Below are 22,729 nucleotides of genomic sequence, written 5' to 3' on the forward strand. Positions count from 1 at the left end.
GTCCCCTCCCCGGTGTCAGCCGCCGCTCTGTTAGGACGCTGTCGGCGGCCCCAGGACGTTGCCAAGGGAACACTGCTGGGGACAATTGGAGTTTATCTCTGACATTAGGCGTACAGGTGGAATCTACTTAGCTAAGTCTGGGGATTGGCTCATCACTCTGCTGGTTTGTGGACATCTCCCATTCTTATACTCACCTAGCACACATGCAACTTCATTCCTTTTTTGTTCAGGGAGGGAGAGCATACTGTGCGGTGAAATACAGGTAATACTTTTTGTCATCCTGATCTGGACAAGTATCAATGCCTTTTTTTTTTAGTCTTGAGCCTTGTCAAGGTTTAAAATTTGTGATTCTCTCTTTTTTTTTATCTGGGTCATTTCTGACCAGATTGTAGGAACAGACCAGTTTCCGCTTTGCCCCTTGTATTGGGATATACCTGGGATATCCAAATTGAGTCCTTTCTTACTCCACATAATATTGGGTTAGCTGGGATACAGCATTTGATTCCTATTAAGGTAACTATATGCATTCTCTTTACTTCCTTTTTTTTTTTTTTGCTGGATGTTTTTATATTCCTCTCTATTCCCCTTTTTTCCATTAGGATCCCATTATCAATCCTGGCCTCAGTCCCTTGGGGCTTCTGGGTTGGCCCCGGGTGCCTGGTTGTTCCCTTGCATACCATTCACTCACAGCCACTGCTTTATGTTAGAACTCACCTCATCCTATATTTAATTTCAATGTAAGTCTCCTTATATATTAATATATTATAGATGCCAATCCCTTTGGGTTGGTCTCCCACTTTTTTTTTTTGTTGACTGTGGTTCTATTTATTTATATCACTTATTGTTCTGGTCATTGTTTGCACAGATATAGTAATAAACTTTGGACAAATGTACCCCAGAAGAAGACTTTCAGTTAAAACGCGTAGGGGGTTTTGAATCCATTGTCAGGTAACCTGTGGCCAGGTGACAACTGCACCCTGTTGGAGGCAGGGGTGCACCGCAAGGTAGTGAACCCAATAGCAGACTGCTGCGGATGGACAGAAACTTGAGTCCAAGATTCCGCAGGGCTCGGAGTCTAAGACCCAGCAGGTGTTCACCAGAGCATCTAGTGGTGAGGATGGACCTGGCAGCAGCTGGGCCCAGGTCGCGGCCCCTGGGGTCCCCGGGTCACGCTCCGTAGGGAGAGAGGGGAAGCAGCCACTCAGGACACACTAAATGGTGATGGATAAGCCGAGGTCGGGGTAACAGGCAGACGAGGGTAACCAAGGGACAGGCCAAAGATCAGGATCACAGGCAAACAGGAGTAGTCAGAGACAAGCCAAGGTAGATACACAGAAAGGTAGATCAAGCATACAGCAGACAGGAACACAACTAACAAACACTGTTGAACAGCAAAGCAGACCTGCAGTGCGCTGGTTAATATAGACATCCTGGAATGGCCTGGGGTGGAGCCAAACAGGGAGGAGAGATGATAAAAGCAGCCAGAAGGAAGAGTCTGGCCTCTAATGCAGACATGAGGAAAAGGTAAGCTACCAGACACTATTGCAAGTCCATGATAGTACCCTCCCTCTTACGAGGCCTCCCCCTTCCCCGCCTGGGCCCGGGTTTAGAGGGAAACTTCAGATGAAATCTTTTTAACAGACGAGGTGCAAAGACCTCCAATGCAGGGACCCAAGACCTCTCCTCAGGACCAAAGCCTTTCCAATGAACAAGGTACTGAAGAACGCCTCGGGAAGAGTCGGGAATCCAGAACTTGACTGACCTCGTATTCCTTAGGAATGGGCAAAGGAATGGGCAAAGGCAAGACTGAGCACAGACATGACAAGATTTGACATAGTCTTTGACCTCCGAGCGGAGATTTGGCCACCAGTAGTGACGGCTGATGAGCAAGAAGGACCGGAGAAAACCCACGTGGCCCACCACCTTGGAATCATGTCCCCAACGGAGAATCTTAGCTCTTAGCTCAGTGGGGACAAAGGTCTTACCAGGAGGTATTTTTGAGTCCAGGGTGGTAGAATGGGCTACAATGCAAGAAGTTGGGACGATCGGCTCAGGTTCAGGAGTGGACTCCTTGTCCAAAGTGTCAAAGGACCTGTGGGGAGGAAGCACCTCAGCTGATTTCTTACAAAACACATCCCGGTAATCGCTGTATGCAGCGGGAAGGTCAGAAGATACCGATGTGGTAGCAACCGGAAGTCTCTCCTTTGGGGTCATCTTGGAAAGGCATGAGGAGAGACATGAGGGGCCCCAAGCCAGGATCTGCCCAGAGACCCAGTCCAGGTGGGGAGAGTGAAGCTGTAGCCAAGGAAGGCCCAATACAAAGGGGGTAGAGGCTTTGGGTAGGATGAGAAAGGATAACCACTCCTTGTGGAGAATCCCTACCGACATCCTAATAGGTAGTGTCTGGAAGCGAATAGGGCCACCTGGAAGAACAGTGCCATCAATTGCCAAGACAAGCAACGGCGTAGAAAGGGGTGAAAGGGTGAGCTTCATAGAAGAAGCAGTTCTCCATTCCATAAAGTTGCCGGCAGCCCCGGAATCCAGATATGCAAGGGTCGATTGGGGAGAAGTGCTTACATGACGGGACACCGGAAGAAGAAGACGGGAAGGCAATGTTTCTGGGTCCAATATTCCACCTTCTAAATGTATTACCCGAGCGTTTCCAAGGCGAAGCGAGCAGGAGTCACGAAAGTGGCCCTTGCCTCCACAATAGAGGCATAAGCCCAAAGTTCTGCGCCTAGCATGTTCTTCGGGGGTTAGTCTGGTCCAGCCCAGCTGCATAGGTTCCTCAACAGGCAGAGGATGCTCCGCGGAATGAAGTGAGGGGAGCTCAGACTGGCTAGGACCTAGGGAGTGTTGGCATCTTTTCTCTATGGATCTCGCCTGGAAACGAATATCGATCTGGTTGCATAAGGAGATGACATTGTCCAGACCGACGGGAATGGTTCTTCCCGCTAATTCGTCCTTCACTCGGTCAGAGAGACCCTGCAAAATGGTAGCGACCAGGGCCTCATTGTTCCAGCTCAATTCAGCTGAGAGGATACGGAACTGGAGAGCATATTGTCCCACTGAACTGGATACTTGGCGGAGACGTAAAAGAGCACTTGCCGCTAAAGAAACCAGAGCCAGCTCCTCGAAGATGTTACGAAAGAGCTTCAAGAAGTCGGACAGGTTGGAAACTACCTGATCATTCTTCTCCCATAGGGGGGCAGCCCAGGGTAGAGCTTCACTGGAAAGGAGGGAAATAATATAGGCTACCCTTGCACGATCTGACCGGAAGTTTTGCGGCTGAAGCTCAAAATGGATGGTACATTGGCTAAGAAACCCCCTGCAGGCCTCGGAGTCTTCAGAAAAATGGATTGGAGGAGGTAGTTTCAGTGAATGCGAATCTGTGACTGGCGCGACAGGCCCAGCCACTGGTTGCTCTTGGGGTTGCGGATTCGGGGTTCCCAACGAGGTCTGAAGCTGTTCAAAGTGGGAAGACAGCTCCTGTAGGAATCGCATCACCTGAGTCTGATTAGCTTCTTGCGTCTCGAGTCTGCGAACTAAGCCGTGCAATGTATCGTCTGGAGGGTGCGGCACGTCGGCCGGGTTCATGGCTGTTCAAACTGTCAGGTCACCTGTGGCCAGGTGACAACTGCACCCTGTTGGAGGCAGGGGTGCACCGCAAGGTAGTGAACACAATAGCAGACTGCTGCGAATGGACAGAAATGTGAGTCCAAGATTCCCCAGGGCACGGAGTCGAAGACCCAGCAGGTGTTCACCAGAGCCTCTAGTGGTGAGGATGGACCTGGCTGCAGCTGGGCCCAGGTCGCGGCCTCTGGGGTCCCCCGGGTCACGCTCTGTAGTGAGAGAGGGGAAGCGGCCACTCAGGACACATGGAATGGTGATGGGTAAGCCGAGGTCAGGGTAACAGGCAGATGAGGGTAACCAAGGGACAGGCCTAAGATCAGGGTCACAGGCAAACAGGAGTAGTCAGAGACAAGCCAAAGTCGATACACAGAAAGGTAGATCAAGCATACGGCAGACAGGAACACAACTAACAAACACTGTTGAACAGCAAAGCAGACCTGCAGTGCGCTGGTTAATATAGACTTCCTGGAATGGCCTGGGGTGGAGCCAAACAGGGAAGAGAGATGATAAAAGCAGCCAGAAGGAAGAGTCTGGCTTCTAATGCAGACATGAGAAAAAGGTAAGCTACCAGACACTATTGCATGTCCATGACATCCATATACTCGGGTATCATTATGCAAATATCCTCTGTGAACAATTTTTTTGTATTCTGTGCACTTTTAATTGGTGCTGTATTGACAGAATTTTTATCCTTAATGTTATGCAATGTCAGTAATATATTGTCTTTTTATCTGTGTTTAACAATAAAGATTATACTATTTTATATACTTTTTGTATTCACACCTTTGGTATCGCAACGTCCCTTTCCCCGCTTGCCAAATCCCTCAGGGATTTAATTTCTTGTCTGTACTTCTGGGATAGATACCACATTTTGAAATTTGAGTGGAACAGAGCAGCTTTTCTGAAAAAAATATTTGTTGCTCTACATAAAGATAGCCTAAGCTATAAGAAGATTGCAAAGACCCTGAAACTGAGCTGCAGCACGGTGGCCAAGACCATATAGCTGTTTAACAGGACAAGTTCCATTTAGAACATTCCTCATCAAAGGAGTTGAGTGCATGTGCTCAGCGTCATATCCAGAGGTTGTCTTTGGGAAATAGATGTATGAGTACTGCCAGCATTTCTGCAGAAGTTCAAGGGGTGGGGGTCAGCCTGTCAGTGCTCAGACCATACGCCGCACACTGCATCAAATTGGTCTGCATGGCTGTCATCCCAGAAGGAAGCCTCTTCTAAAGATGATGCACAAGAAAGCCCGCAAACAGTTTGCTGAAGACAATCAGACTAAGGACATGGATTACTGGAGCCATGTTCTGTGGTCTGATGAGACCAAAATAAACGTATTTAGTACAGATGGTGTCAAGCGTGTGTAGCAGGAACCAGGTGAGGAGTACAAAGACAAGTGTGTCTTGCCTACAGTCAAGCATGGTGGTGGAAGTGTCATGGTCTGGGGCTGTATGAGTGCTGCCGACACTGGGGAGCTACAGTTCATTGAGGGAACCATTAATGCCAACATGTTCTGTGACATACTGAAGCAGAGCATGATCCCCTCCCTTCGGAGACTGGGCCGCAGGGTAGTATTCCAAAATGATAACGACTCCAAACGCACCTCCAAGACGACCAATGCCTTGCTAAAGAAGCTGAGGGTAAAGGTGATGGACTGGCCAAGCATGTCTCCAGACCTAAACCCTATTGAGCATCTGTGGGGTATCCTCAAACGGAAGGTGGAGGAGCGCAAGGTCTCTAACATCCACAAGTTCCGGGATGTCATCCTGGAAGAGTGAAAGAGGACTCCAATGGCATCCTGTGGAGCTCTGGTGAACTTAATGCCCAAGAGGGTTCAGGCAGCGCTGGAAAATAATGGTGGCTGCACAAAATATTGACACTTTGGGCCCAATATGGACATTGTCACTTAGGGGTGTACTCACTTTTGTTGCCAGTGGTTTAGACATTAATGGCTGTGTGTTGAGTTATTTTGAGGGGACAGCAAATTGACACTGTTATACAAACTGTACACTCACTACTTTACATTGTAGCAAAGTGTCATTTCTTCAGTGTTGTCACATGAAAAGATCAAATAAAATATTTACAAAAATGTGAGGGGTGTACTCATTTTTGTGAGATACTGTATATTAATGTGAGTGTAATGATTCATGTTTTTTTAATAAAGAAACTTACTACATTAGTGGAGCTTTCCCCTTTTTTCCACACATGAGCTGTTTGATCCATCACTTATGAGTTGGAAATGATTGCTGGGTAACCTTTAACCCTTTGGGGTAAACAGCCGATTTGCCAAACATGAGAATGTGAAGAAAATCATCTGGTGAGTCTAAACTAGCCTTTTTCAACCAGGGTCCCTTGTGTATGTGTATATAAACATATATATGTGTGTGTGTATATATACCCCTATACAGAAGTTCAGATGTTATGCCTGCCTCCAAAGACGCCCCAAAAAATGCCCAATACACGCCTGCAACAAAAACGCCCAGGTGTGTTGTTGCAGGCGTTTATTGGGCATTTTTTGGGCGTCTTTGGAGGCAGGCATAACATCTGAACTTCTGTATAGGGGTATATATAAACACACACATATATGTATATATACACATACACACATATAGGTGTGATAGGAGCGGAGCCACATTCCTGCAAATAATTTCATTAGCGCATGGATGGGGTTCCGCTACTTTCACACCTATATGTGTGTATGTGTATATATACATATATGTGTGTGTGTATATATACCCCTACACAGAAGTTCAGATGTCATGCCTGCCTCCAAAGACATGCACAAAAAAGCCCAATAAACGCCTGAAACAAAAACGCCTAGGTGTGACAGGAGCGGTAATCTCCCCTACTGAGGTGTGACTAGGCAGACAAGGCCCACTATACTTTTACCTAGCACCTACCTGTAGGGTGCTACATATAGATCACAAATCCGGGGGAATCAATTAATTCAATGTAAAGTGCATCCAAGATGCTAATTTTGCAGAATAACTTTGGTTTTTACAATAGAAATCCCAGCACAAGCTACTTTCATCAGATTGTTTCATTTCATCTAAAAATATAGGCAGATCTATATATGCATACTGTTTATCCCCTATCATTCAGCGTGTGTAATGTGAGTTCCAGCTATTCTGGAGAAAATGCTGAAAACTAGAGTAGCTGATTACTTCTGAATGTTTCAATCCAACTGAAAATACAAAGAGGCCATATGATCTGAGCAAAGGGCAAGGGGGGGGGGGGGGGTCATTCTTCTTCTGATCATTCAGCTGTATGTGTGATTTCAGTCCCTTATTTGAGGTTTATTCAGAACCCAGGCTATTCACAGCAAATAAGTAAAGTAAGCCTTGTAGGGAGGGGAAATGCAAATCAAAGCTCCATCTACTATCTGCAAATAGTGAATATGACATGCTTAATAAAATATTTCACATTTTCCTAAGAAAGCTGCCAACATTTCAAAAAATGTCCAGGGGCACCATTTTTTTTGCTGCGTGTCCATCAAACCATTGTGGGAAGAGTATGCATTTAAAATGGACTTGGTTTCTACAGGAGGCATATCATTAACCTAATGCTATAGTTTAATTAAACATGTTAAAATAAAAAAAAAAATATCCCCTGAAGTGGGGCTGTGCCCACACTGCAAGGGTTAATAGCCTATTTTGTCTAGAAAAAAAAAAAAAAAAAACAATTTTACTTACCTGATCCATCTCTCCCTTAGCAGATGGTGCTCCCTGCGACCCCGCGGTGGACTGTCCCTTAGTGTCCCCATGCAGACTAGGCTGGTGGAGAGTGGAGGTGCAGAAGCTGACAGGATTGGTCTAGCTGCAGGGAGGAGTGGAGGATTGAATAAGTAATTCTCCTTTTATTTTTCTACTAGACATTAAGTGGGTAGGAAAGAGGTGGGATGCCATAACCTGAGGTTAGGAGGTATGGGAGGAACAGAGATCAGTAAGGGATGGAGGAATGTGCTGTGACTGGAGGAGAGAAGTGGTATGGGGAGGTGGGAAAAGACATTTGACATTTTACAGGTACAGGCACTAGGGGTGTATTAAACTCAGTCCTTCAGTGCAACCTGAGGGAAAGTCTCTGCACTCAGTGCCCACCCTGTGTCCCAGCATGCTGTCTGCAGTGATGTCACTCCTTGTACAGTGATTGTGGTACTGGAGTGTGAGATAGGATAGTTGGATAGGATAGGAAAGATAGGATAACAGTGTTACCAGTTCCAGCAAATAAAGGGCTTTAGGAACAAGAAGCTCCAGTCCTGCCCTTCTGCAGCACAGAGCGAGTAGTGGTGTCATTGTACACAGTAGAGAACTAGAAGAGACTTTGTGGTGACTTTCCAGGCTGACTGATGGCAACTCAAAGATTAGGGGCAGGGGTTGGGTGACAGCTTTGCTGACATTAGGCTTTGTTTAAAGGGAGGTTGGGAGAAGAAATGTCAGATCATGGTAGGGAGTAGGGATGATCGAACGGTTCGGGTCGACCATTGGTTCGACCCGAACATTGACTGTTCGAAATTCGGCTGAATTCCGAACTTTTTGCGGAAAAAGTTCTGAAAAAGTTCGGAATTCGGCAACCAGAACCGACCAAAATGCAATGGGACAGGAACTGGGCTTTAAAAGCCCGTGATTGGACCAGAAACATCAGTAAAAGCCAATTGAGGGGGCAGGAGGATGCTAGGAATGTGATTGGAGTGACTAGGGGGTCCAGAGGCCAATCAGTAGTGAATATATATAGTGAATCGGTATATAACATAGCCCCGCCAAATCTCTAGCACTGTAATACAGGGGCTGTGGAAGAGAGTGGAAGCAGTTCTGTTACTCCTGCTGCAAAAGTGTCATTTAGCAATTATTAGTGTGAGGAAAGGGATATCTAGTGTAGTTAGGGTACTATATACCACTATAGTTAGATTCAATAATCTCGTTTCTGTAGGGAAAGTGTTAAGTGTCAGGGTGACTGTAGTGTAGTGTAGGGTGAACTGACTCTGACTGCTATGCCAGGGTGACAGAACTCATCCATGTCAGGGTGACCGCCATAAGAAAAAGATAATTTTTCTTAGAATTTTTAGTAGAGCAGGGATGGGGCTCCGCTCCTTATATGCCAGGGTGACCGAATTCATCCATGTCAGGGTGACCGCCATAAGAAAAAGATCGTTTGTCTTAGAATTGCAGTAGAGCAGGGATGGGGCACCGCTCCTGTCACACCTAGGCGTTTTTGTTTCAGGCGTTCATTGGGCTTTTTTGTGGACGTCTTTGGAGGCAGGCATGACATCTTAAATTCTGTGTAGGGGTATATATACACACACACATATATGTATATATACACATACACACATATAGGTGTGAAAGTAGCGGAACCCCATCCATTGTAACGCTTCTGCGTTTCTTATATGGTGTGGATTTTCAGCTGCAGAAATAGTTCCACGTCAGTAGTCATGTAAGAGATATGCTGAGATACCATTCCCAACCTCAATGACTCATCATGTGTGGAAGGTCTTATTTCAGCCAGTAAATACACACAATTAGCAAGCTGGTTCCTAGTGTGACTTTATGTATGTGGTAACACAATGATGAGGGTTTGAGGGATAGGTTGAGTGAAGGTGGTAGGTGATAGACACTTGAAGGTGAGACAGTAGCAGATGGATGCAGGAAGGTTTAGCAGTCATGTATGGTAGCAGATGACAGAGTAGCAGGTGGACATACAAGAGTGATCAACCCAGTGCAGGAAAGTAGCAGTAGCCTCAAGAGCTAGCAATCTAGTTATGCAGATGTGATAAACAGTCTTTACTATGCAGAGCTAGATAGTGTAAGCTTAGTATAAGTTTATAGAGAATTCCCCTGCGGGGTACTTAGCACTATTAGCGATACAGCCGAAGGGTGGTTCAGGAGAGGCGGATGATCCAGTAGCGGGATACAGGGATCAGCGCAGCGAGGTTCCGTCAGCGAGGTAAGCTTGCAAGCATGGAAGCTTCAAGCAAGGTTAGCATCCAGGTAAGGGTGTTTGAACGAACACATGTGAGTGAGAACCGGCGCTTTAAATAGCCATCTAGTCCGGCGCTGGGTGATGACAGTTTCAGTTTTAAAGGTGTATGCGCACCTTTCCAAAAGTAAATGGTGGGGCGCATACACTTGTGGAAAGTGTAATTTAGGGTACCAAAGGTACCGGAACATTACATCCATGCGCTAATGAAATTATTTGCAGGGATGTGGCTCCGCTCCTATCACACCTATATGTGTGTATGTGTATATATACATATATGTGTTTGTGTATATATACCCCTATACAGAAGTTCAGATGTTATGCCTGCCTCCAAAGACGCCCAAAAAATGCTCAATAAACGCCTGCAACAACACACCTGGGCGTTTTTGTTGCAGGCGTTTATTGGGCATTTCTTGGGCGTCTTTGGAGGCAGGCATAACATCTGAACTTCTGTATAGGGGTATATATACAAACACACATATATGTTTATATACACATACACACATATAGGTGTGAAAGTAAAGGAACCCCATCCATGCAAATAATTTCATTAGCGCAGGGATGGGGTTCCGCTCCTATTACACCTATATGTGTGTATGTGTATAGATACATATATGTGTGTGTGTATATATACCCCTATACAGAAGTTCAGATGTTATGCCTGCCTCCAAAGACGCCCAAAAAATTCCCAATAAACGCCTGCAACAAAAACGCCCAGGTGTGTTGTTGCAGGCGTTTATTGGGCATTTTTTGGGCGTCTTTGGAGGCAGGCATAACATCTGAACTTATGTGTAGGGGTATATATACACACACACATATATGTATATATACACATACACACATATAGGTGTGATAGGAGCGGAGCCACATCCCTGCGCTAATAAAAATTCTAAGAAATTTTTTTTTTTTTTTCTGGTTCTGGACATGCTACAGAGCTGAAACTTCACAGGTACACTTTTTTGACCCCCCAGACACTAAATCCAAAGAAATCTAATTTTTTTTTTTCAATAATTTTTTCAATAATTGGCTCTCTATCAAAAACAACAATTTTTAAGAACTTTTTTTGTGTGATTAATAGTCCCCGGGGCATGACCCAGAACCCAAGGAACTTTTTTGGGGCATTTATTGGGTTTTAGGTAGGGATGATCGAACGGTTCGGGTCCACCATCGGTTCGGCCCGAACATTGGGTGTTCGAGGTTCGGCCGAATTTAGAACTTTTTGCCCAAAAAGTTCGGAATTCGGCAACCAGAACCGACCAAAATGCAATGCTTCAGGAAATGGGCTTTAAACCCATGATTGGACCAGAACCATTAGCAAAAGCCAATTGAGGGGGCAGGAGAATGCTAGGAATGTGATTGGAGTGACTAGGGGGTCCCTAGACCAATCATTAGTGAATACGCCCCCCAGTATATAAGATCGCCCCCGCCATATTCCTAGCATTGTTATACTGGACATGGAAGAGAGTGGAAGCAGTTCTGTTAATTTTACTTTAAAAGTGTCATTTAGCTATTTTTAGTGTGAGGAAAGGGATATCTAGTGTACACTTAAGTTAGCTTCAAAAATTTAGTTTCTGTAGGGAAAGTGTTAAGTGTAAAGGGACCGTAGTGTAGTGTAGGGTTAACTGACAGTGACTGCTATGGAAGGGTGACAAAACCCTTCCATAGCAGGGTGACCGCTATAGAGAAATGATCATTTCTCTGAATTGCTTCGGCACACCCATATGGCTTCTCACCAGCCAAGCATTTTTCATGCTGCAGGGGCTGCCACAGCCATTGCTTTTTTGAGGACATGTTTGATGTCAGACATGACATCTGAACATGTGTATAGGGGATATATATACACATATATGTCTGTATATATACCCCTAGACATATATAGGTGTGATAGTAGCAGAAATATATGCTTGCGCTAATGAAATCATTTACAGTAATATATTTCTGCTACTATCACACCTATATATGGCTAGGTGTCTATATACATATAATTATGTGTGTATATATACCACTATACACAAGTTCAGATGTTTTGCCTGCCTTAAAAGAACCCCAAAAAAATGCCAAAAAAACGCTAGCGTCAAAAAAAAAATGCCCAGGTGTGTTTTTGCTGGCATTTTTTGGGGGGTTTTGGAGGCAGGCAAAACATCTGAACTTGTGTATAGTGGTGTATATACACACATACTTATATTTATATACACACCTAGACATATATAGGTGTGATAGTAGCAGAAATATATGCTTGCGCTAATGAAATCATTTACAGTAATATATTTCTGCTACTATCACACCTATATATGGCTAGGTGTCTATATACATATAATTATGTATGTATATATACCACTATACACAAGTTCAGATGTTTTGCCTGCCTCAAAAGAACCCCAAAAAATGCCAAAAAGAACGCTAGCGTCAAAAAAAAAAAATGCCCAGGTGTGTTTTTGCTGGCATTTTTTGGGAGTTTTTGGAGGCAGGCAAAACATCAGAACTTGTGCACAGTACCACTATACACAAAACAAATAATCAGCCAAGCACTCACTCCGAAGGGGAAGACTGGCGTACTGCTCTCCTCAGGCAGGGAACTCCAAACGGATGCATAAAAGAAAGGAAAAGGAGGCGCAAACACCTAGTGCATTACCCGTGGTACTGTTTAAAATGATTTAATAAAATGCTGAATGCATACTCACAAACATGAAGAATTAAAATCGTGTCAATCTGCTATGGTATGACCAGCTCTGAGGAACGGAGCTTGACTCCCGAAACGCGTTAGCGGTCGCAATTTCCAGGACATGGTCCAACACATGGGTGACGGGAATTTGCAGTACGATTTTAATTCTTCATGTTTGTGAGTATGCATTCAGCATTTTATTAAATCATTTTAAACAGTACCACGGGTAATGCACTAGGTGTTTGCGCCTCCTTTTCCTTTCTTTTATGCACCACTATACACAAGTTCAGATGTTTTTCCTGACTGCAAAGAACCCAAAAAATGCCTGCTATTAAACCGGCAAGGTGTTACAGCAGCGAAGCCAACCTCCTGTGCTGAAAGTTTTCTAATACAAACAATCTTTTTTTTATGGTTCTGGACATGCTACAGAGCTGAAACTTCACATGTACACTTTTTAGACCCCCCAGATACGAAAGCCAAAGTAAAAATCAAAAAATCTCTTTTCTTTTCTTTTTTTTTTAATTTTTTAATAATTGGCTTTTTTATCAAAAATGACAATTTTTAAGAACTTTTTTTGTGTGATTTTGTGTCTGGGGGGTCTAAAAGGTGTACCTGTGAAGTTTCAGCTCTGTAGCATGTCCAGAACCAGAAAAAGAAAGATCATATAGGTGTAAAAGGAGGGTCCCACATCCCTGTTCTACTGAAAAATTATCTTTTTTTTTTTTCATGGTTCTGGACATGCTACAGAGCTGAAACTTCACATGTACACTTTTTAGACCCCCAGATACTAAATCCAAAGTCAAAATCAAAAAAATTCTCTTTTTTTTTTTTTTTTTCAATAATTGGCTTTTTTATCAAAAATGACAATTTTTAAGAACTTTTTTTTGTGTGATTAATAGTTAATGGGGCTTAAAAATTGTGTTTTTTTGATTACCGAAGTTCGGGTCCCATTGATTTCAATGGGGTTCTGAAATCCGGGCCGAACTTTCGGGAAGTTCGGATGTTCTGGCTGAACCGAACTTTTCAAAAGTTCGATCATCCCTAGTTTTATCTGTATATGGGGGGGTGTGGCGCGCTTTCAGAAGTGTAAGATACAATAATTAATTAAATAAATAAATAATTATAGCTGTGATAAAATAATATGCGATGAATAAATATAGTGAGGAATAAATATAGTGTTATATTCTCTGAATCCTTGTTCTTGTGATTTACACAATGATAAAGAAAAACTTAATATGCTGTCCAATTAAACATCAAGGTGTTGAAATCAATAATTCTCAATAAATATGTGCTTCAATCCGATCATTAATATCAAATTGTACAAATTCCTTTAAATCAAACTGGGTGTTTTCAAAAAAATTCAGTAAATCAGTAAATTCAATAAACTAAAACAGTCTTCAAATAAGTGCTCGTGCTTTCTTTCCACTTTAAATAATTATAAAACTTGTAAAGGTGTGTCTTCAACTTGTATTCAAAAAAGTGCTTCTGTGCAGAAAAAAGTGCGGTGCCTCGATCCTCCACCAGGTGTCACCTCTAGGTGTACAAAACTCTCACCTTCATATAAAGATTAAGATCGCCTGAATATATGTATTGGACCCCCGATTGGGTGTTGGTGAGCCTGGATTCGCTGCCTGCGGCTTCCTAGTCTTTATCCCGAAATCCTTCTCTGGGTGTGCCTCGGTGTAATATGGTTCTTAAGGGTCCTAGCCTCTTAGCGTGACCTCAGGGCTCATTTAAAGATAAAGTGGCATCATGGTGCAGTATTTCTTTAAAGACTACTTTATTTAATAAAATAAATCAATGCACTTACAGTGTTACCACTTGGTACAAGCATGGTCTAATATTGCATAGCGTGTGGAGAACTTGATTCCGGTCCGTAACGTCACTTCCGGTTGATTTGGCTTGCTCCTCCTACGCGTTACGTCACATCACGTGACTTCCTCAGGGAGTCTTCTCGGGGTAGCGCTAGAAAGCTCGATGTATAAGAGCGGTGTCCGGCGGCGGATGTTCATCTCGATCGTCTGTAAGCCCCGGCTTCCGTCTCCGGCGACGTGACGTCCGCCGGGGGGTGGAACCGGCGGCAAATTCAAAAAGTATAAACACCAAACACACTGACACACTGTAATCCTATTGGATTACATTCCCAAAACATAATAAAGTGACCTTTTTATGCCCGCCAGTGCTTTCTCCATTGCACTTCCTGCATTATTTCCATACTTTGTATCTGGATTATTGCAGAGCGACCATGGCCTCAAGCAAGCGTGCCGCAACATCAAAAGTGATGTATGACCTGCTGGGCGATAGCGACAGCGATCCCGAATCGCACGGAGAGTGGAGTGACAGCGATGCATGGGAAAGCTCATCATCCGACGAAAGTGAGTTTAGTGATGATGATGTGCCGAGCGATGTGCGTACTTGGTGCGTGATCGACTGCGGTACGGAGCACGTAGCGCCCCCAAGGTTCCCGTATACCGGAACGCCTGGTCTCAAAGTTGATGTTGAGGAGGATAACCCCTTGGCGTATCTGCAGCTTTTTTTGACCGATGAGGTCATCGAAAAAATTGTTGTGGAGACCAACCGGTACCAGCAACAACAAGCTGCAGCACATCGGCGGTTTTCCAGGAGCAGGATGTGGGAACCCGTTACCAGTGCGGATATCTGGAGATTCCTGGGCCTTATTATTCTGCAGGGAGTGGTGGGGAAACCCCTGCAGAAGTGGTATTGGACCACCAACAAATTATTGGCCACTCCTTTTTTTGGAACCATAATGTCGGAGTACAAATTTTCCCTTATAATGCGATATTTGCACTTTGCCAACAATGAGGAGTTTGATGAAACATCTCATCCGGCTCCGAAGCTGAAAAAGATCTGGGACATTTATCAATTAATTTTGAAAAACTTCCAGCGTTCCTATGTCCCAGAAAGAGACATTTGCATTGACGAAAGTCTTATGGCATATAAAGGGAGACTTAGCTGGATCCAATATATTGCGTCCAAGCGAGCACGCTTTGGAATAAAATCCTTTATGCTGTGTGAATCCAGCTCTGGCTATATTTGGAACTCGGTCCTATATACCGGAAGAGGAACTAAGTTCAACCCAAGGTTCAGCAGCTATGGGATGGCAACTGCTTCAGTTCTGACGCTGATTGAGCCTCTGCTGGATCAGGGGTATTGTGTCACTACAGACAATTTTATACCTCCCCAGAACTGTTCGAGTTCCTCCTACAGCATAAGACGGATGCTTATGGGACCGTCAGAGCAAACCGGCGTGACATGCCCCCCAGCTTTGCCAACAAAAAACTCAAGCCTGGAGAGTTAGTTGCCTGGCAGAAAGGCAAAATGTTGGCACTTAGATGGCGCGACAAAAAAGATGTCTGCCTGATGAGCACCATCCATAACACGGCCACTGTCATGGTCCATACAAAAGGGGGAAAAGATGTGCTGAAACCGCAACTGGCCCTGGATTACAATAACACCATGGGAGGTGTGGACAGAGCTGACCAGGCCATGACCTTCTATCCAGCAATGCAGAAACAGCAGAAGAAATACTATAAAAAAAATTTCAGACACCTCCTGGAGCAGTGTTTATGGAATGCCTCCATTCTGCTGAAAAAGAAAAGTGACCGGCCTATGATCCATGCGGACTTTGTGTGGAAAATTGCGGAGCTGATTTTTCTCAGGCACCAGACACCAACTGTAAGTCGATCCGGACGCCGTGCGGCTGGTGTCGTGAACCCCGAACGACTGACCGGTCGTCATTTTATGGACCTCATTCCGCCGACGGAGAAGAAGACTGCACCCACAAGAATGTGTGTGGTGTGCTGTTCCAAGCACGACGACACCGGGCGGAAAATAAGAAAAGAAACACGGTACTACTGTCCAGACTGTGATGTTGGACTTTGCGCTGTACCCTGTTTCAAAATTTTCCACACCCGGGACGTTTATTGAAGCAGTATGAAGAGTAATATTGCATCCTTTTTGGGGAAAAAAAAAATATATTGCATCCTTGTTTGACAAAAAAAAATGTCAGTGTTTTTGATTACATGATTTACTATCATTTATTGAATAAAAAGTGTTATTTTTTGGAAAAAAAAAAAGTGTTATTATTATATTATTATTTTATAGTTATTTATTATATTATAATTTAGGATTTTGTGTTTCAAACTTTATCATACTCGGGATATTATAAAGAAGAACACACGGTAAAAAGAAATCATTAGTAAATAGCTGGTTTGGGCTGCTCATTCTCCAGAATTGCAAGCAAAATAATGGTACCGCTTTCAGCACCTAAAATCCGAAAGAATCATACCGCCAGGGAGGTTAAAGGAATTTGTACAATTTGATATTAATGATCGGATTGAAGCACATATTTATTGAGAATTATTGATTTCAACACCTTGATGTTTAATTGGACAGCATATTAAGTTTTTCTTTATCATTGTGTAAATCACAAGAACAAGGATTCAGAGAATATAACACTATATTTATTCCTCACTATATTTATTCATCGCATATTATTTTATCACAGCTATAATTATTTATTTAATTATTGTATCTTACACTTCTGAAAGCGCGCCACACCCCCCCCCCCCCCCCCATATACAGATCTGACTAAACTGGGCTCTGGTACCAGTCTAGTGGTGCAGCAGTCGGAAGGGATAAAAAACACTATCCGTGAAAGCGCAGGAACCACCCACATACACACAATCATCCCTAGTTTTAGGGCTTCAAAATTGTGTTTTTTGATTACCGAAGTTCGGGTCCCATTGATTTCAACGGGGTTCTGGAATCTGGACCCGAACTTTCGGGAAGTTCGGGTGTTCTGGTCGAACCAAACTTTTCAAAAGTTCGATCATCCCTAGTAGGGAGCCAGTAAACTAGATCAGGAGTAGATAGAAGGTGAAAAGCTTATGTCCGGGACACAGTGGTGGTGGGAAAAATGACTGAAAAACATAACTGTCCTGACAAATCTGGGACTGTTGGCAAGAATGTATAAATTCCTTTTAATAGTGATAGAAACTAGCATGCAGTATTACTCATCTTCAAATACATGTGAAAAGAAAGCACATGGGAATAATAAAACGTATAAAAATGAGGAAACAATCCCATTTGAAATATTTTTCACATGAGACTGCCTCACAACTAATTTCTTGGAAAATCAAGTTCAAAGAGGCTTAGAAACTATAGCAGTTCAGCTGTTTTCTGGAAAATATTTTCTTCTGCGTACTACCTAAAGTAGAACTTCACCCTAAAGGGAAAGTTCCGCTTTATGCCCTCCAAGCCGGGCACCAACCCCCACCCCCCCCTCCTCTTCTGTTTTCTGCATTTTTTTTTTGTGTTTTGGCTGGGGGGATCAGGTACCTGGTTTCTACAGGCACCTGCTCACACTTCCATTCAGATAGCTGTAATCCACCGGACGTTCTCCTTCACCATTCCCCCCTTGAAACCTTCTAGGACGTGTTATAGGTCCCTGAAGGCTGCGGGACTATTCACAAAGCACAGTGCAGCTCTTGCTTGTGCAATGGACAGCGGGCTGGGATTCCTTGCAGCTTCACACCACACAGTTGGTGCCAGGGACAAGGAAACAATCCAATTTGGAATATTTTTCACATGGGACTGCCTCACAACTCATTTCTTGGAAAATCAAGTTCAAAGAGGTTTAGAAACTATAGCAGTTCAGCTGTTTTCTGGAAAATATTTTCTTCTGCGTACTACCTAAAGCAGAACTTCACCCTAAAGAGAAAGTTCCGCTTTATGCCCTCCAAGCCGGGCACCAACCCCCACCCCCCCCCCTCCTCTTCTGTTTTCGGCATTTTTTTTTGTGTGTTTTGGCTGGGGGGATCAGGTACCTGGTTTCTACAGGCACCTGCTCACACTTCCATTCAGATAGCTGCAATCCACCGGACGTTCTCCTTCACCATTCCCCCCCAGCTTGAAACCTTCTAGGACGTGTTACAGGTCCCTGAAGGCTGCGGGACTATTCACAAAGCACAGTGCAGCTCTTGCTTGTGCAATTGACAGCGGGCTGTGATTCCTTGCAGCTTCACACCACACAGTTGGTGCCAGGGACCTGGGTGACCACAGTGCTGGACCCCTGCACAGGTGAATGTCTTTTATTAAAAGTCAGCAGCTACAGTATTTGTAACTGCTGACTTTTATTTTTATTTTTTTTCAAATAGGGTGAAAAGCAGCTTTAAGTTCTGATCTGTCTCGGGGGAACCCCTGCTAAATTATTACACCTCTAGTTTAGGGCACATTTGCATGGTCAGTAAGCTGTAAATATAATAAAACATACAAGACTATAGAAGACCTATAACTATAGTAACTAACTATAGACTATACAAGACTCTGCAGTATAGTTGAGCATCATGGGAAATGTCGTTTCAAAACATCTGGGGTGCCAAGGTTCCCAATCCCTGCTATAGAATGTAGTGTATCTAGCATATTTGACACCCAAAGCAAATCATTTTTTTTAACACTCCCCTGCTCTAATAAAAAAAATGTTTTATTATCAATTATGAAATGGAACAAATAATAATATTGATCACAAAGAAACACCAGTGGTGAAAATTGTAATGCCCCTACAATGGTGGTCAGTGAAAAAGTGCCTTCCTATGGTATAGCGGTCCCATACATTGGTGGTCAATAGGAGAAGGACACTCTTACATGGTTAGCTAATGGGAAGACTGCACCACTTACACACAAGTATAAAGATCATTGATATCAGTGGTTAATGGGAGTTAGAAGCTCTTCATTGTTTAAGGAACCCCCAGCAACCTTTGGAGGAACTCTGGTTGAAGAGCCCTGCCCTAAAGCTTTACATGTCTATTTATGATTGTTATTATTAAGGCTACATGTACACGGGACGTTGTAAAAAGTCCTTTGAATGCTGGAATTTAAAGGACGTTTAAAACGTCCGTTGTGTCGCGTTTGCAGCTGCGTTTAGCGGGCGTTTGCGCTCAGAACCGTTTCTAGAGGTCAAAAAGCCATTCCCCTTTAAAATGGAAAAAGGCGAGCGCTAAACGCGGGTGATCGCGTTCGGTCACGTTTTTGCGTTTGAAACGCCGGTAAACACACGTTCTGAACATCCTGAACACAAATAATTGCTTTCCAAAAGACGACACTGAACTCAACTGCCTCTAAATGACTGTAAACGACCCAGTGTACATGGACAGATAAGATAACATAGAGGTGGGTTCAGGGGCTTCTGAAAAAACGCCCAACTGCTCAAAAACGTCAGTTTACAAGTTGCAGTGTACATGAGGCCTAAGTCTTTCACAACCTCTTAAATCTTCTTGTAATTAGTGGTCTTTTAATTTCTATAACAAGCACTGGAGAAATACAAGAAACTCAAGCAATAGAAAACAAGGTGTTCTTTTTTTTTTTTTTTGCATCCAATCAGATTGCAGCTTTTATTCTTAACATGACTTTTATCAGAGGCAGCTATCAGTTATTGGAGTCAATATTCATTCTCTCAAAGAGCAGTCAATAATAGCGCTCTCCCATTCATTTTTTATGCGCAGGTACACAAAGACAACCTGCAAATCCTATCTGCTGAAATCCAGAGAAATCAAGTTGTACCTATAACATAAAAGGAATGTATGTTATGTTGTACAGTGTGAAACATGGTGCATTATCAAACATATTCTTACAGGGTATGGTCAGGCCTCTCTGCAAGCTTCAAAGCCTCATGCATCCCTGCAGCTGAGAGCTTCCTGTTGATATTTCTGTACCTGCATTGTAACAGATTGCGATATGTTGTCCTTAAGTCTCTGTTAAAAAAGGCATAAATGAAAGGGTTTATCAAAGAGTTTGCATATCCCAGCCATAAAAATGTTCTCTCCATCCACAATGGAATACAGCTGCATTCTGTCCCACAGATAAAAGGTCTGGCTGTTGATAATATAAAAAAAGGTAGCCAGCATACAGTGAAAGCCCCGACAATAATCCCCAGAGTGGTAGCAGCTTTTTGTTCCCTTTTAAAAATGGAAATGTTTTTTCTATCGTTTTTCAGAAGTCTTGATAGATTGGCACATTCTTTAGATTCTTCATACATTTTCACAACACCGTTCGCAGTGATCATCCCCTCGCTTTCCTCTGATCGCGGAAACCCCGCAAACTTATGTTTAGCTGCGCTCCTTTTAGCGGCTTTGAATATTCTATAATACATAAATAGCATCACCGACATGGGAATGTAAAAGGCAACAGCTGTGGAATAAATAGTGTAGCCAAAATCTTGACTAATTAAACAGACTTTGTCATCGTTGACATTCTGTGCCCAACCAAAAAGAGGAGGTAATGTGATCGATGCAGATAGGAGCCAAACACACAGGATCATTTTGGCCATACATTTCCCATTCTGTCTTACGGGATAGGTCAGAGGTCGAGTAATTCCCAGATATCTGAAAACAAACAGAAAATGGAATTTAAGTAGAAATCTAATGGGTCTTATATATAAACATGTGCAAAAAAAACAAGAAAAAAAACAGTCTGCAGCCCATAGCAACCAATTCAACATTTTATTTTTAGGGTTAAATTATTTTTTTAGTTTTGAATCCTTCAAATAATTTGTTCGAGATGTGCTAGGAACAACTAGAGAATCTGATTAGTTTTCTATGTGCAGAACAATAAGTTCTGTTAGACTTTAAACTGTTAATAATCTTTAGTAAACAAAACATATGCATTTCATTATAGGTATATGACCAAAGGCACACTCGTTAGAGTAATATTACAATTTGTTTCTGTTAAATACAGTGTATAGTAATTGCAATGATTTTTAGATATGCACATGAACTGGATCAGTGTGATGATATAAATAGTTTTTCCAGTCTGTGTTATTTTGTTTCTGTATTTAATTCACAATTAAGGATATTCTGTATATAGGGCAGCCATATTTGTTCATTACATAAGCAAACATTGCTTCCTGCTATAATTTTCTACTTCTTATATTGCAAGATTATATTGTACCTCTAGGTAATTTAAAAAAGAGGTGAAGTGTGTTGCTGTGTTGTCATTTAAAGTGCATATAAGTGCCCTAAATACATCACCGCTGCAACCTCCGCCAACTGACATCCGGGTGGAGGTCAGTAGCGGTTATCTCAGCACGCCCGCCAGGGCACCAGACGTTTTTAGGTACCTGATGCCTGTTTATACTTTATGCTTGTGAGTATATATCTTTCTATAATAAAATGGGTTTTTAGACATCGCACAATGTGTGTCCCTCTTCCTCTCTCTATGTAAATAATACTAGATGCATTGCAAGTATGTTGATTTAGCCTTGCTGTGGAAGGCGGTCCAGGAAACCTGCATTAAGAGGCCATACTGCTATCTGAGACTCTGAGTGGTGTTTGGAAGGGAGCCGTTTGGCTTTATCCCAAGTGAGGGGTGTTCTCACTAAGGCAAAGTCAGACCCTGTAATGAGGTCTTAATATCTGGTAAGAGGCTGAGATATCTGTTTTGGGTCGAGCACTGTTGAGTGATCACCAGAAGCACAAGGATTTTACAGGGGTGCATGAGTGGAGCACTGTGATTTTCCTATAATTGTCACCATTCAGGTTGGGACTTCTTTCTTATCCTCTTTTTTTTCTTTTTTTTTTTTGCTACAAATAACAGCACAAGGACTTTATGAATTTGGGACTATTACTATTTAATTTATTTTTCATTAATTATTGACCTAGAATAGGAGAGTATAAATGGGAATTACTACCATAGTAGAGAACCAAAACTCTAAGGGAGCATCTAATATATTGAAAATATTGAAGGCAGGTAGGGGTCCATGTCATACTTACCTCTCCTCAGACCAAGAAACACTTCAGGCAGATAAATAAGGCCTATATGCACGGCTATCCAATTATATGGACCCGCAGTCCTGGGCTATCCAAGCCCTAAGAGACATAGGTAGATGGGTTAGTTCCAGAGTTACCACTATTCTATCCCACATATACATTTATTTGACTAATATTCCTTAGGCCCCGCGTCACTCAGACTGCATCCTACAGTCAGATGCCTTCTGATCACCAGGATGTCAGCACAATTGGGCTCCCTCTAGTGGATAAACTCCTCATTACATTATCTCTATTATGATTGTCATAATAGAGATAATGTAATGAGGAGTTTATCCACTAGACTGTAGGATGCAGTCTGAGTGACGCGGGGCTGAATGTAAGCAGGTATACGTGCTACCGGTATCGTCACTTCCGGTGCGTCTGGTCGCAGCCGGAAATGACGCGGTGGGGCGACGCTATCTCCGGAATCCTTACCAGGAGAGGAGATGGATCTCACTTCCGGAGCGACCGGAAATGGTGCGGTCAGGCGACGCCATCGCCGACCGTAATGAGATACAAACGCTCTCACCTGGGAAATGTATGTTTTAGGCGCCAAACAAAGCGATATGGGCGGACCTTTCCCCCCCCCCCCTATATAACACTCAGGCTAGGCAATAACAGGTAGGCAGACGGC

The 22,729-nt window shown here is 43.2% G+C and overlaps 1 protein-coding gene across 2 annotated transcripts in view; it reads right to left on the reverse strand.

Moving 5' to 3' along the window:
- HTR7 (5-hydroxytryptamine receptor 7) overlaps window positions 1-22,729 on the reverse strand; it is a 265,204-nt gene that overhangs the window by 42,147 nt on the left and 200,328 nt on the right. Inside the window, exon 2 of one of the 2 annotated variants that reach the window (XM_082268325.1) lies at window positions 20,005-20,673. In XM_082268325.1, the coding sequence (XP_082124451.1) occupies window positions 20,005-20,673 (669 nt within the window). Of the gene's footprint in view, window positions 1-19,923; window positions 20,674-22,729 lie in introns of both variants that reach the window. The other variant, XM_082268324.1, reaches the window with a different exon arrangement.

The sequence above is a fragment of the Pelophylax lessonae genome, assembly GCF_965119305.1.
Source record: "Pelophylax lessonae genome assembly, chromosome: 9".
Classification (NCBI taxonomy): Eukaryota; Metazoa; Chordata; class Amphibia; order Anura; family Ranidae; genus Pelophylax; species Pelophylax lessonae.